Consider the following 15,508-nt stretch of genomic DNA (forward strand, 5'->3'; position numbering starts at 1 on the left):
TCTGACGACCAGAATATGCAAATATTAACAACAGCCAGAGGATAACTCCCAAAGCTGCTCGCTCTCTGTCTATTTTTAGAATCAGGATGAATTTCTGCAACATCAGCTGTTTTTTTGACGAGCAGTTTGAGGGGGGTGAAGACAAACTGTCGCTTTTTTTTCTGGCATGTCAGAAGTTTTGGGTCGACTGTTTCTGAGTCTGAGCAGCTCCACGGTTTGATTTCCCCCCTGGCTGCTGTCAAAAGAAAGTTTACATGTTGTGACTGAAAGTTTTCTCTTTGAATGTTGTGATAGGAGTGCTGCAGGAACGAAGCTTCAAACCCAGAGATGAGTTTTAGTTAAATGCATGAAACAAAGTATGTTTTTATGATTTAAATCGGGTCAGTAAAATCCCCGTCTTCATCTGTCTTAAAAAACTTGATCCTAACAAGTGGCTAAATTAAGGTGCTTTTCGACCAAAAGTACCAGGAACTTCTCTTCAAGACTCTAAAGGTGCTTTTTGACAGCAGGAACTTTCCCCACGAACTAGGAACCTTTTCAGGAACTTTCGACAGCAGGAACCAGGGTCTAAATTAAGTACCAGGGTAGCTGACCCCTGAAAAGTCCCTGCTCAGGGGGCAGTACTTTCCAAAGGTCCGGGAACTTTCAGGGCGGGGCCTGCAGTGCTGATCGTTTCTGATTGGTCAAGCTCGCAGTTTTATTTCACTCACTAGGGCTGCCCGATATTGGAAAAAACATAAATATTAGCAATATCTTGTTTGTTTTGCGATATTTATTGCGATATTAAAAAATACAGGAAATCATGCCAGATGAATGAGTGTGTTTTCATGTCCATATAAACAATAACAATCATATTTCTTATTATTTGGGACTTTTAAGTCTGCTGTTGGCTGCTGCTGGGTTATTTGAACGGTTTGTCATGAACCGTTAATAATGGTGTTGAAATCAGTTTAATAGGGTTAGGGTTTAGTTCAAGGAACTAAGTGATTCCTGTGGCAAATCAGGCCAATGATGTATGGAGAAGCAGCAAGGGTAATTGCACTACACCGCCAGTCCAGTAGGTGGCAGTAAGAAGAAGATGAAGGCCATACAACAAAGATGACACCATAAAACACAACGAACGGGCCACTGTCATTTGGGCAAGTTAGCCTGTTAGCATGGAGGAGATTCAACTTGTGCTCGATGCAATCTTGAAGCAGGATGATAACAGTGAGCTTGCAGCTGCAGTCTTTTAAACATGAAATAAAACGCTGCGAGTACTCGACCAATCAGAAACGCTCAGCACTGCAGGCCCCGCCCTGAAAGTTCCTGGACCTTTGGAAAGTACTACCCTCTGAGCAGGGCCTTTTCAGGGGGTCAATCAATTACGCAGGCACTAAATGTCGACCCTGGTCCCTGCTGTGGAAAAGCACCTTTAGATGCCAGAGGTTGTAAGGGACATTAAACGACCTGAGGCCACACAGGGATAACTATAAAGTTGGTTGTTTTAACTTCTTATTAAAACATTTAAACTTAAAAAATCATAAAAGTCGTGTTTTATAATAAGATTATCTCTCATAATCCCATTAGCTTTTAATCAAGGGAACCAGGCTAATGCTAACTTCCGGGTTGACCCACAAAAACACGTCATCCCTGCATCTCTCTCTGCAGAACTGATAGACCTCACTGTCTGCATCCTCCATCCATCTGAAGCTTTCGGTTACGACAGGATAAATCCTAATGTTTTGAGCTTTAGGTGACTCCTGGTGCAATCCCCTCGCTCCAAAGTTATGCCAAAAACCAGATTAGTCAATTACCGACATTTACCGAGCTGACGGCTGTTAAATTTACCAAGAAGATTCAACCTGTTCCATTTCCTGAAGCTTTCCTCCAGCTCACATTAAAATGTCATTTTTGCACACAATACAAATGTCATATTGTTGTGCAATTACGCTGATAACCCTCCATAGCTTGCACAGCCCTCAAGACAAGTATAAAAATATGAGCTTCATTACTGCAGATGCCCCAAAAACAACATTTACAGTGTGTTGTTTACTCTGTTTTAAAGCTGCAGATACTGAGAGGAGAAGCAGAACAACCCCGGATCAATCCAGTGATGAACCTGTGTCCCCATCTCTCCAGTCTGCCTCTTGAATATTTAAAACATATATAAGAATAATCAGAAGAACAGCAAACAAACAAACAGACAAACAAACACACTGTTGCGTATTGAGGGCCGTAAATAAGCAGTGCGTCCTCTCAGGGCCTCCGGCAGGGATCCAGTCTAAGCGTCTCTGCTGCTGTGATCCGAGCAGCATACTGAGCTACTAATGTGGATCCCGGAGCGAGTGGCCTACATGCTGTTTGTATTGGCTCAAAACGAGCAGGGTTGCCATGACAGAAATTCAATCACAATTGAGGCAGTTTGAGCAGAATCGACTGGGATGAGACCAAAGAGAGGAAGATGAGTCATTACAGGAAAAACTGGAATGTTGAATGTTTTGTTGTGTTGTTTTGGGTTGTGTAAGTCCTCCATGTTTCCTCTTATCGAGGATAAATTAAATTGTACAGCACAGCTTGAGTTAAGTTATAAACTTATTTAAAGGTCTTGATTGGTCACAGTTGCATTTTCACGTTCATTCAAAGTGCTGCGAAATGGATGGCATGGTTGTCAAACTGACAGAGTAAAAGAAAGATTGCAAATCCACATTAACCTTCTCCCGATGTGAGTTAGGGGGTTAATTTCATGATATTTAGCATCTGAAAGTATAAAAAAGTAGCTTCAGTCCAGATTCAGAATAGTGAAAAATATAATAAACAAACAAATAAGTAAACAAAAAAGGTTGTTCATTGTGTGTGTTTTAAAGAATGTGTTTGTTTGTTCAAATACTGTGTGTGTTTAAAGTCGCTCCAGTTGTGTTTGTTTGTACGTCTGCGTGTGCACACGTCTTCGTGTCAGTGATTGCGTATCTTTCCTGATATTATGAATTGGTGTGAGTTAGCTCACGCGATGCAATCATAGGAAAAATCACACAGAACAGGAAGCTTTCTGGCTAGTGTTAGCGGAGTGTGTTAGCGTCGTCTGCAGGAGTTCAGTATCTTCAGCTTAGCGACGTATTAAAGATGTGATCTTGAAGATTTCACTTTCGTTCTCTTTGGCGCCTCTAATGGCGATACGCGGTGATTGCAGGAGTACACTTCCCAATTTAACCAGACGGCTACGGTCGGCTCCCTTTGCTACGGTTGCAACTCTGCTTGTTCGTAAAGACTGTTTGCTTCATCTGAGCGTCGAGTTTGTTTCTTTTTCTTTGGATTTTCACTTCTTGTTGAAGTTGTATCTGTAGTCATCCATCTTTTCTTTGTTTGTTCAGCCACAGTAGATTACTGTTTACTCGCAACACTTGCAGAGACCATTCGATGATAGATAGTGACTTAACAGATATTTATTTACATGAAACTCTTCTAGATTATATCTTTACTATAGCACTAGCTAACAATGCAGAGCCATCATTTAGCATTGCATTCGTAGCTTTGAGAACAAATCTCATCTCAGCTAACATTGCACGTGTATGCTAACTGCTAACTGCTAACTACCATATTGTTAGCGTAGGTTTCTGTAAATCAACATTCAGACCAAATGAGATGATTCATTTTCAAAAGGCGGGGCTTCTTCTTCCTCCTCTGATTTTGACTCAAACATACACATGTGACATTGATGTGGGCAGAGCCAGGTGGATGCCAATCAAATAGTGATAGGCCACGCCTCCACACATTGTTGAGAAATGATCGAAGAAGCAAAAGGAAATGTTTTTAAAACTAGGTTACATTCAGATTATTGTGAATGCTTGATGAGGCTTTGATTTCATATTTGCATGTTTACTGTTATTGATGCGCCAATATTTAAAAAAGTATAATCAGACGGCCTTTTCTATTTACAATTGTTTGCATGTTTGTGGGACATTTTTTGCAGTGTATTTTCTCACGTCGCTGTCACTTCTTATAGACATCAGATAATCCTTCTGACGCCGGATGAAAAGAGTTTGAAAACAGAGAGAAACCAGGACAGAGCAGCAGCAGCAGCAGATATGAAGTTGCTGATGCACACAGAAGTAAACTGAGTGATGCGTTCAGTGCAAATCAGCCATCACAGTGCATCAAACCCTCATGCAGAAGAAAGTGTCTGACTGCCCCGCAGATCAGAGTGAGTCAGCCGCTCTTAAACACTTACTGGTTCTATGCTTCAGAGTCAGACCTGCTCAGACTGCACTGACTCACTGAGGCTGTTTAACAATATTTAGATCTCACTGTGTGTGTGTGTGCGTGTGTGTGTGTGAGTGCTTCTCACACACTGTACTGAGTGTCTTTGTAATGTGTTTATTTATACGTTTACAAAAGGCATGTAAGACTTGCTGAGGGAGAATAAACGCAACAAATGTTTATATAATCAGATTAAGTTTTATTTGCTCTGGAAGAGGCGTCTGATTCCCCTCCAGTTCAGACAGATTTCAATCCGCCCTCATTCAGGTCGGGCCAATCAAAAGGGTTTATCTTCTACAGGGCGGGTTTAAGGCACATTGAGACATTTATGTAAACAACCAAGATATGCTGCCGCTAATGTTTAACTTTCTGAATCCGTTATTGTGTCATTAGTAGAATCTGTTGCACCCTGATTGGACAGCTTAGCTTCCTCTGATTGGATGGTCAGGACAACATGGAGGTGAGCTGATTGGCTGGTTAGCTCGTGCTTGTAACTCGTAGCTTGTAACGTCAGGGTCACACATGCACATAGGACATTTGTCTGTCTCTAACTTGGACCTTTGAAAATATTGTTGCACACATTTTAAGCACACAAACACAAATAGTTTCTCCCGCTGCAAAAACTTTTAACACATTTGCAAATCTTTTGTGTGAAAAATCTTTTTGACCTTTCTTTGTCTCCATAGGTTTGAGTCCCTTCCTGTCGAACTGATGGGTTCTCAAACGGGTCACAGGACGCCAGGCTAACAAATTATAAAGCCTATACCCGTGGTTCTCAACAGGTGGGTCGGGACCCAAAAGTGGGTCGCAGAGCTGTTTTCAGTGGGTCGCAGATGTGTGCATGAAAAAATAAAAGTTGTGGCAAAAAGTCGATGCTGTGCTTTTATTTTGAAGGACATGGGTTTCCTATGCATGCAGTAGTAGTGTAGTTTATTCACACTCCTTGTATCCACTGATGGGCAATCTCAGCTACAGTTACATTAACAAGCTTGAACCTTGATGAGCCCGACAGGAGTAGACAGTAGTAAGACTGCTAATTGAAAGAATTGTAGAGCGGATATTTTCCTCGCAGTGCTGCCTGCTGGTCATTTTGGTTGACTGTTGTCGTCGTCCTGTGGTCCTGTGGTTCCGTGGTAAGTGGTTAAAAAATTTGGGTCGTGACTTCTCATAAAGGAGGTGGTGGCGGGTCCTGAGGCGAGACCAGTTAAGAACCTCTGGCCTATACAGTATATTAATCAGAGTATTTTTTACGTGTCTTTATGACTGATGTATTTGATTCCTAGCTATAATATCATGTATTTTCTTATTTGGCTTAAGAATTAAATCAGTATTAGTTTATATTTTTCTTTTTGCGAGGAACATGATTCAAGCCTGCTTTCCTTTTTTTCTTTTTCACCTGACGACGACCAACGTGTCGAAACTTTGTGATCATCAAACTTGTCGTGGCATTAAGGAAGCGTGCAGGATCGTCTTCTTTTCCTGCACCTATGTGATGTGCGTATAACCACCCTCCTTTTATCTTTCTTTCTGCCATAAATCCAACAACAGTAACACTCGTCCAGTTTTAAGAACATCCCTCCGTCCCCTGTGGCTCTCAGTGGAGTCACTGTTTATTTCCTGACTGTGTTTTTTCCCTATAAGTGACAATAAAGTCTAAATGAACTGTTTAAGCTCTTTGGATCCTCCTGCAGACAGCCTTCAAGTAATCTTTACAAACATATTAAATATTTTTTTAGCTTTTAAAAAAGCTAAAAAACAAAGAACAGCTTGTCACTGCAGTTTTTTAAAATCGAACTCAAGACAAGAGAAACAGAAGCAAACAGTGCGTTTGTTGGGGGACTATTTAAGTGGTGGATTAATACACATCTGAGTCTTTAAGTGTTAACTGTCTGTGTTTGAGTCACAATAGCTACAGTTTGTGTTTTTATGAGGAAAAATGTCGCTCAGTGCAACAGTTTCATCATGTTTTTAACAATGGCGGAGCTTCACAGCCGAGAGGAAGAACGTCTGCTCGGCTTTGATTCACTGTCCGTTTTCAGTTTTGTTCTGTTTACGTCATCTGTTGACATTAAGGAAATTAAAGATCATTATCATCCTTTAAACTAGTTTCCCCGTCTGTGCATCCAGAACAAAATGAGCTTGGACTCACTGCCAAACCCTTGATGATCTTCGTAATGTGCATTTTATTTGTCAAATGAAATGGAATCACCCCATTATGTGACTTATTCTGCAGCGAACGCGGAGCGGCAGCAGCGCGGCGGGGAATGACTCAGGGCTCAGCTAATAGCTGCCATCAATAATTCAGCCTCTGATCTGTGTCTGGAGACCCGTCACTGATGTGTTATATATGGACGCGTCGCAGTGATGCACTGGCTCCGCTCTAAAGTTGTTGCCTCACTTTGAAAAAAGGGGGAAGATTTTCCTTTGCCAACGAACCAACTAAACTCTGCTGACACTGCAGGAACATATGCTCACAGCAAGAGGAGGAGGGGAACGTCTGAAAGGCTCTAAGCATCCGGTTTATGTAGCAATATGGGATTCATTTATTTACTGCATAGAGCTGTTTCTAAAATGAATGACTTCTCCTATACAAAAATATAGGACAGAGTTTTGTAATTCTTCATCCATCATCTATGCTGCTTATCCTGTTCAGGGTCGCGGGGGGGCTGGAGCCTATCCCATCTGTCATTGGGTCAAAGGTGTACACCCTGGACTGGTCACCAGTCACATGTAGACAACCTTTCGCACTCACACTCACACCTACGGGCAATTTAGAGTCAACAGTGAACCTTACAAGCATGTCTTTGGACTGTGGGAGGAAGAGAACTTCCCCCGGAGAGAACCCACGCATGCAGGAGGAGAACACGCAAACTCCACACTTTGTCCAAACCGGGGTTTGAACCAGTGACCTTCTAGCTGTGAGGCTACAGCGCTACCCACTGCACCACCGTGCGTCCCATTCATTATGGGATTATTATATTAAAATATAAATTTGTCGGTAAAATCACTTTACTGTTGAGTCTTTGCTTTAACTATTCGACTACATGATGACAAACTAATTCTGTTTGATGTCCTCTCATGCATTATTTTAAAGTATCCATGTTACTGTTAAAGTCGAGGTGAAATGTAAAATGTCATTTTAATCCTTTTAGATCACATCCCCGGAAATATTGTGCATCTATTTGACAATAAAGGCCAAAAAAAATACGGAAAATCAATTTCTTCATATTCTTAAATCAAAATCCGATCATTTTTTCTTCTGGTACAACTAAATTTCACGCGTGCTTACGTAAGTAAGCACCAAACAATTTCAACCAATCAATCTGCAACATTTAGCCGCAGAGCACCAAGAACGCTCGGTCAGTTAGCTAGCTACTGCGCTGTGGAGAACGTCTGTCTACGCCCACTTCTCAACGATCAAATCAAATCCCTCTAATGATATGTCCCGCCTGCACGTCCTGTTTCACTCGGAAATACGTCACGATACGGAAGCTAGATACTCTCGAAATGCCGTTTCAGCTCGACTTTAAATAAATGTCTGTTTAGGCCGAGTGAGGGAACACGATGGAGACAGACGACCTTTCACGCTCACACTCACACCTACGGGCAATTTTAGAGTCACCAATGAAGCTAACAAGGATGTCTTTGGACTGTGGGAGGAAGCCCCCCTCTAAACGTTGAGGATCTCTGCTGTCAGATTCCATATGCACACCGTTTCGTCCCGTTTCGCCTAGTTACAGTTGCTAACGTAGGATTGGATTCAACTTGAATTTATAATTCCACAAAATATTATGAAACTATAATATTTGTGCATGTTAATAGAACTTGGAGTTAGTTGGAGTTAAAATGTATAATAACTCTAAAACCTAACATGTATATTTTCTGTAAAATTCCAGCAGAGCGCCGTCTTCGACAGTTTGGCATCCATCACGAGTAAATCAGATCGTCTTCGAGGCCGCGCCGCCGCGTCTTCCTCTCAGAAACACTTCCTGTTAGATTTCACTGTGACTAATGGAGCCCAACACAAATTGGCAGATGATTCACAAGGATGTTGAGAAAGCAATAAAATCTCCCCCCAACCTCACACACACACACACACACACACACACACATACAGAGAGAGAGAGACGTTTCCTCTGGGCTTTGGCTTGTTACCAGAGGACAGCTGCACACGCTGCCTGTGGGCCGTGTTTATACCGGCGTTAAAGGTGTCCTGATGTCTGCGATACAAATCCAATGATCCGTCTGATTTCTTTCTGCCACAGATACGAAGCTCATTAGGAGGAGGCGAGAAGCAAAGAAAGCCGCTTCTTTTGCATCATCTACCTGCCAAACGAGCCTTGAAAGAAGCACCCATCGGCGTGTAATCACAATGAAACGTCATTATTCCCTTCCATTGCTCTTTAAACAAGAACACGGTGCTCGACTTGGTCTAAAGTGGAACATTTCTTGTTGCTGATGGGACGGGAGCTGGAGGTCTCTTTGTCAGACGATGAGAAACAGCACTTAAGAGTTGATTCAGGCCAAATATTCTACCTCAGCTGAGACAGACGTCTGCGAGCTCCGTGACTTTCAGCCGTCTGACAACCTGCAGGGAAATCCAGTCACAGTTGTAGCCGTGCCAGCAGCATGAGCTAGAATCGAAGTGCGTCTTCGTAAAGAAATGATCACAAAAGAATAAAAAATCATCTATGTTTGAAGTTACATTCGGCGTGATGTCTCCTGTAGGTTTCATCTTGGAGTTAAAGAAGTTCAGTATATTTAAACCTGGGCCCGATTTGTACAAATGTGGGCGTCGAAATGACTCATAGGAACAAAGAGTTTTGGAATTGCTCCAGTAGGTAGCCTCCGCCGTAGCCGTGATTCGCACTGGGGCAATAACACCCGAACAAAGTACGTCCACTAAACGTGCTTGTTTTTGCCTCTGACAGGCTCAGATTGTTACTCACGGTTTCCAACAACATTACGGAAATCATCCCTACAAAGAATGTCCTTTTTTTAAAGAGTAAGATCCAGAAACAGAAGTCTCACTGAAGGAGAAGTCTCACTCTGAAATCTCACGGCTGGCGAGATGTTACCTGAACAGGAGTTGGAGAGAGGATTTGACTGCCAGCAGGAATATATTTCAAAAGCCACGGCTGAATATTTACCGGATTTCGAAGATGAAGATGAGGAGTGTACGGACGAAGAGCTCATACAAATTGAAGAGAGAGAGAGAGAGAGAGAGAGAGAGGTAACAGGCAGATGAGGGTGAATGATTTTGCACAATTGTCCCAGTCTGTGTCGCAGCTACGGCGGAGGGAGGCTACCTACTCGACCGATTCCAAAACCTTTTGTTCCTATGAGTCATTTCGACACAGAAATGTGTAAAGAATAGGGTTTAAAAATACCGAACTTCTCCTTTAAGGCAAAGATTAGGTTAATAAACTTTTTAGGTCACGGTTTTGCCAGCTTATCCGAAAAACTGACGAGTCGAGCCGATCGCAAGCCGACGAGAACGCACTCAAGGGACAAGACTTCAGGTGTGTAGTGACTGAGATAAAACTGTGGAAGTGTTTAGTGTAGAGCTGCAACTAATATTTAATTCCAACATCGATCAATCTGTCTTCTAATTCAGTTGTTAAACAATAACATTTGCTACAAGTTGCAAAAAGCCAAGGTGATGTCTGCGGGTGTTTGACCAACAATCAGGGCCGCACGTAAGGGTGGAAAAAGGGAAAAGCTCTCTGGGGCCCAGCCGCTAGGGGGGCCCATGGAGGACAGCTGTAACCTTAGCCAACCGAAAAATAAGCAATGACACGGGCCACACATGACCTCAACACACCACATGTGGAGCAGGGCATGAATCAAGATGCCAAAGAAGGAAGGAGAAGAATAAGAGGAAGGTGGCTGAGGGCTTTTGACCCAAGCAAGAATTTGGTGCTTTCACACGACGTCACTCTGAAAGTCTGGTTTGTTTGGACAGGTGAGAACACGCATTCAAACTTTAGTGCGGACCAAACAACCGGACCATGGCCCACCAGAAAAGAAACCACGGTCCGGTTCGATTCAGGTGAAAACATAATCAGGCTTAAAGTAGGACCTGATACAGGAAGCAAATCAAAACACAGTGCATTGTGGGTTGTTAACGAATGTTGACACTTGCAGAGACAGACACGCAGCCAGGCAGCGAGATGAGCGGAGGACAGACGTGTGGGAGCGACGAGGAAATAGAAATATGTGCTGACCAAACTGTGGTTGGTTAAAAGTAAAAACAAAAAAACATCAAAGTCTGTGATTCTCTCTCTTCTTGTTCTCTCTTTGTTTACCTCTGGGAGTTTCCCATGTGGAAATTCTGACCAATCAGAGAGCAGTTTCCTCGTGCATCAAAACTTTTGTTCCGCTGGCAAAAGCTGCCGTGTGAACACAAACTCGAGTTCAAACGCAACTTTGTAACAATGTGGTCTTTGATTCGGATCAAACAAGACAAGAGGCTAACGTTTCAGGCAACTAACCAGGAGATAGCTAGCTGCAGTGAAGGCACCACCACTACCACTGCACACTGACTTTCTTAATTTAACCCCAACACTAAAGTTTGAACTCATTGCAGCTTCTGTGTAATGATGTCATGTCTGTACCTGCGCCTGTATTTTGCCCCGGTCACCGTGACGTTGTGTCCTCGTGTGACTGATCATCTTAATCGCAGTGCCCTTCCAGCGTGCACGGAAAGCTTTCTCCAGCACAAAGAACAAAGCGTGGGAATCAGTCTGGCTATGCGAGATTACATCAACACCAACAGCTGAGCGTCTCACCTGCAGCCCCTCGATGGCCAGCCGCAGCATGCTGGGGGTCAGTTTGGACGCCTGCTTGAAGGTGAAGTTACTCCAGTCGATGATGAGGATGAAGCCGTTGACCTGCAGCTCCGGGTCCTCAATCATAGACTCCAGCGACAGCAGGATCGCCCGCAGGATGTCCACAAACGTGTACCTGAAAAAAGTCATTTAAAAACAGTGTCAGCATTACACGGTCCGTCCGCTAGAGAAGTTACAAGTAGATTTTCACACTTTGAAATGCTAAGAAAGAAAGCTCCTGCAGAAGTGTCAAAAACTGCAGTTCCTCATGTGGCCACTTGAGGCTGGTTCCAAAATAAAATGCAGAACTACAGCAGAATTAAACATGCATGATGAGTCTTCCCCAATGATGTCACCTGCACAGGGGAAGAATCTTTGTATAACTCATATGTTTACATTAGTCTTAAAGTGATGTATAATTAGTGCATGGCAGATTTGCGTGTCTCCTCAGCTCATAACATTTGGGTTTTCACTCTCTCATCCAAAAAGCCAAGATAGTGAGAGACAAACTGACAGACGAAAGGCTTCATAAACACTCCATGAACCAATAAGTAAAGTCATGGTGGCTCTGCCCCTTCCTATATACATCCAATCATTTTCGTCCGCTTATCCGGGGCCGGGTCGCGGTGGCAGCAGGCTCATCAAGGTGACCGAGCAACATTTTCCAGCTCCTCCTGGGGGATTCCGAGGCGTTCCCAGGCCAGGCGGGATATATAACCCCTCCTCTGGGTCTCCTCCCAGTTGGACGTGCCTGAAAAAACCTCCACCTCAACTGGCTTTTATATAGAGTCTATGGAAATGGCACACTCTATTTCCCAATTAAACAAAGAAGCAAAATAACGATATATGGAGATTGTTTCTTGTTTTAACGGGATTATATTGATCAGCCAATATATTGAAATCAGGTTTATTAGTGTTGGCCTGAAAAACCTGGCTTCCATCAGGATTTTTCCACCATTTTTTTTCAGCCACCTTTTAAGCTTAAAGTGATCATCTCCAAGATTTTCATGTAAATAAATGTGTGTTAAGTCACTGAATGAGGTAACACAATGGTGATTGAGCCTATGGCCCACTGATGAAAGCCTTTGCATGTGCAGTATTACAGACTGGGTGTCTGTGGCAACTTTCACAGATAAAATCACAAGCGGCGCCCAGTTTGTGACGCGTTTTCCACCAGCCAGCAGTGGTTGGTCTGCCAGAGAGGGTAGGCGGAGCTAAGCGGCTGCTTTTCCGCTCTCTGCAAGTGTGGCGAGTAAACAGTAATCTACTATGGCTGAACAAACAAAGAAAAGATGGATGACTACAGATACAACTTCAACAAGAATTGAAAATCCAAAGAAAAAGAAACAAACTCGACGCTCAGATGAAGCAAACAGTCTGAAAAGGAAAGCGACCGTCAGCCAGGAAAATCAAGAGTTACAAACGGAGCCAACCGTGGACATCTGCGTAAGTTGGGAAGTGTGCTCCTGCAATTATTGGAAGTGGGTGGCGCTCAAGAGCACGAAACTGAAATCTCTGAGACTGTATCTTTAAATGTGAAAAAACCTGCAGCTTCTTCTCTCCTTAATTTTGTTCTTTTTGGCCTTTTATGTCTTTATTGAGAGGAAGAGGACAGTGGAGGAAACAGTGGGGATGACACGCAGCAAGGGGCCAAGGGTGAGAGTCGAACCCAGGGCCGCCGTATCGAGGAGCGTGGCCTCTGGGACGCTTGATTTAACCGCTGAGCTAAACTTGCCTTTTTATGGACTTACATTTACAGCATCTGAAGTTATTAAGTTATGACAAGAATCAGCAGCTACAGTACAAATGTTGCATACTGTTCTTGTATCATATTGAAAGAGTAAACAAACCGGTTCGAAAAGAGTCAATAACCTGACGTACTGACGGTGTGATTGATCACTGTGTTAACGAGGTGAGCTTCAGAGAACTGTGGATTATACCTGCGGTCAGCTGTGACCGTGTGGCTGCTGGTGCTGCTGGTCATGTTTCTGCCTCCATCCAGCGGATACTTCACTGTCCTATTAAACAGTCGTGTTTTCCTGTTTTCTGCTGCCCTCATTATCTTGTCTTCGTTCCGTCTGATTCTTATTCAGGAAACCTTTTGCCTCCCTCCAGAGATGATGAAGCTTCTCTCTTAAGCTGCTTAATTGGCAGCTCAGCAGACCTAACAGCTAAAAGCACAAAGTGGGTCTGCGGCAGCTCCCGTACCTCTTTTTCAACCTTCGCTCAACCGTGTGCTCGTTTTCTGTGAATCCGGATCTTGGCCTCGAAAGAAAACTAAAAAAAATGTAAGAGGTGAAATCGTTCTTTGGTGGAACAGGTCAGGGACATCTGCGACGTGATGGGAGGATGATGCTTCATTTGAAAAGGGTTATAAAGGGAGGTAACACAGTTTTAAACTATGCAAAACAACAGAGCAAAAGACGTCTTAGTGCTGACACTTGTGTCCTTATGTATGTAACTTTTAAATGAGTACACTATAGTGTCAAAGTACTTGCTGTCACCTGTCCACCCACTTCACGCTAAGGCTGTTTTAAGCATGTTTGGACGATACCACAAATCTAAATGTTTCACCAAACATTAGATTCATTTGTAGAGGGAAGTCTTCTATCTCGTTTCGATACCTCTATGCACAAAGCCAGCACCAGAAAGAAACGCTTGTATTGTTGTCGTGTTTCTCCACAGTTTAATTTCACTACCGCTCTCTCTGTCTGCTTTGTAACAGCTCAATCTCTTTGCATCTCTGGACAAGGGGTATCCCAACGTTTCCTCCCAGTAAAGGGTATTTTTATGGGAGATTTTCTTTGCCTGAATGGAGGAACGAGAGATAGTTGGTGTTATACTTTGCTGACTTTATAAAGCAAAGTTTGTTTTTTGTCATTTCGGCTTTTATGAATCAAATGTAATCGACTTTTCCAGGTTTGATGTGGAAGAAATTCACTGTCCCGTAGAAAGCCCCGACCCCAACCCCATTCAACGCCTTCAGGATGAACTGGGTCAACGACTGCGAGCCGAGTCTTATCACCGTGACGACCTCACTGATGCTCAACAGGTTCAACATCTGGTGAAAACACCAACGTGGAAGACTCTAGGCATTTTTGGGGTGTCCACATACTTTTGGCCATGTTGTTAGATTCCAGCATCGACTTTTACAGCTGTTCAAAGAAGAGAGACGAGCTGATTGCCTATAGGTTTCTGATAAGCTGCGTGGTGCTGAAAGGACAGCTCCTGCCACCAGAGTCCATTTAATTTTTATGGATTTTAAACCTCTCCTCTGTCGTCCTGTTTCTCTCGTAGCTCTGATCAGATAAACACAGACACCACAAACCTATAACCACCAGCCACAACCCGCTTTATTACCTGCTCTGGTCCCAGTTGGCCGCGAACAGCACCAGTATCTTCCTGCCGTATCTGTCCAGGTTGGAGAGCACGCCGGGGAAGCCGTCCTTCAGGGCCTGCTTGATCCCCGGGTCTGTCGCTTTCAGGTTCTTGAACATGTCGAGGTTCTGCTGTCGGTACTCAAAGTACTGAGCCAGCAGCCGAAACGCCTCGAAGTGGTTGAACTTCCGCGCCCGCAGGAATCTGAGGATGAACGCGTCGTCTGTCCTGAGGAACCCGATGTCCGGCCGCGTGATGATCATGTCCCGGACCTCCTGGATGTCCTGGTGTAAAGTCTCCGGGTTCTCTTTCAGCTCCACCTTGGCCTTCTCCAGGGTCTCTGGAGAGAGGCCAGCCTGTAAGTGAGTCATCTTTTGCAACAGCTGTCCCTCCACGGGAGACCACACCAGAGAAACAACACAATCAATTGTTACCTCCAGCAACAGGGTGAAGAATATTCTCTGCTTTTCTTTCTTCCCTGATCAGAATCTGGCTTCAGATGGAGGCCTGCTGCTCTGTAATCCACCCTGAACTGGCACAGACGCTGCTGCTGTGATGCTCCTGTGATGCATTATCATCATATGTGCACATATCACTTTTACGCACAGAAAAAACGCAATTCCACCTTAAAGAATTCAACTTTATTTGGAATTTTTCCACCGTGTATGTCATGCCTCAGGTCCTCCAGGCTTCAGGCGGCACATCCAACCTGCTGATCCGGGCGGCCTGAGCTCAAACAGCCGCTCACTCCCTCCATGTCAGAGCCTCTCCTCTCTTTCTCTCTCTCTCTGTGGCACAATGACGACGACAGCATCACCCGTCTCCCCGGCGTCGCTCGCGGCGGCCAGGCAATGCGGCACGAGCCTGCAGCACCTGCCTATATCATCACCAGCTTCCCCCCGCCTTCATCTCCATCCGCCGACAGACTGATGCTGATGCTGCTGCTGCTGGTGGCGCCGCCACGGACCGCTCCGTCACCGTCAATCGAGGCGGATTTTCTCGCTTGTTTCCGCGTATACGTCCCCCATTCAATCACCACTGCTCCTCATCATCTACAGTGTACG

At 44.1% G+C, this 15,508-nt stretch overlaps 1 protein-coding gene across 1 annotated transcript in view; it reads right to left on the bottom strand.

Annotated features, from left to right (window-relative positions):
- Positions 1-14,904, bottom strand: part of clvs2 (clavesin 2) — a 38,177-nt gene extending 23,273 nt beyond the window's left edge. Inside the window, exons 1-2 of the mRNA XM_069657543.1 lie at positions 14,427-14,904; positions 11,028-11,202 (exon numbers count right to left, since the gene is read on the bottom strand). Of these exons, the coding sequence (XP_069513644.1) occupies positions 11,028-11,202; positions 14,427-14,815 (564 nt within the window). The 5' untranslated portion in view covers positions 14,816-14,904. The remainder of the gene's footprint in view (positions 1-11,027; positions 11,203-14,426) is intronic.
- Positions 14,905-15,508: the final 604 nt, after the last annotated feature.

The sequence above is a fragment of the Semicossyphus pulcher genome, unplaced genomic scaffold (assembly GCF_022749685.1).
Source record: "Semicossyphus pulcher isolate SPU_LCO1_2020_fin unplaced genomic scaffold, fSemPul1.0.p SCAF_11, whole genome shotgun sequence".
Classification (NCBI taxonomy): domain Eukaryota; kingdom Metazoa; phylum Chordata; class Actinopteri; order Labriformes; family Labridae; genus Semicossyphus; species Semicossyphus pulcher.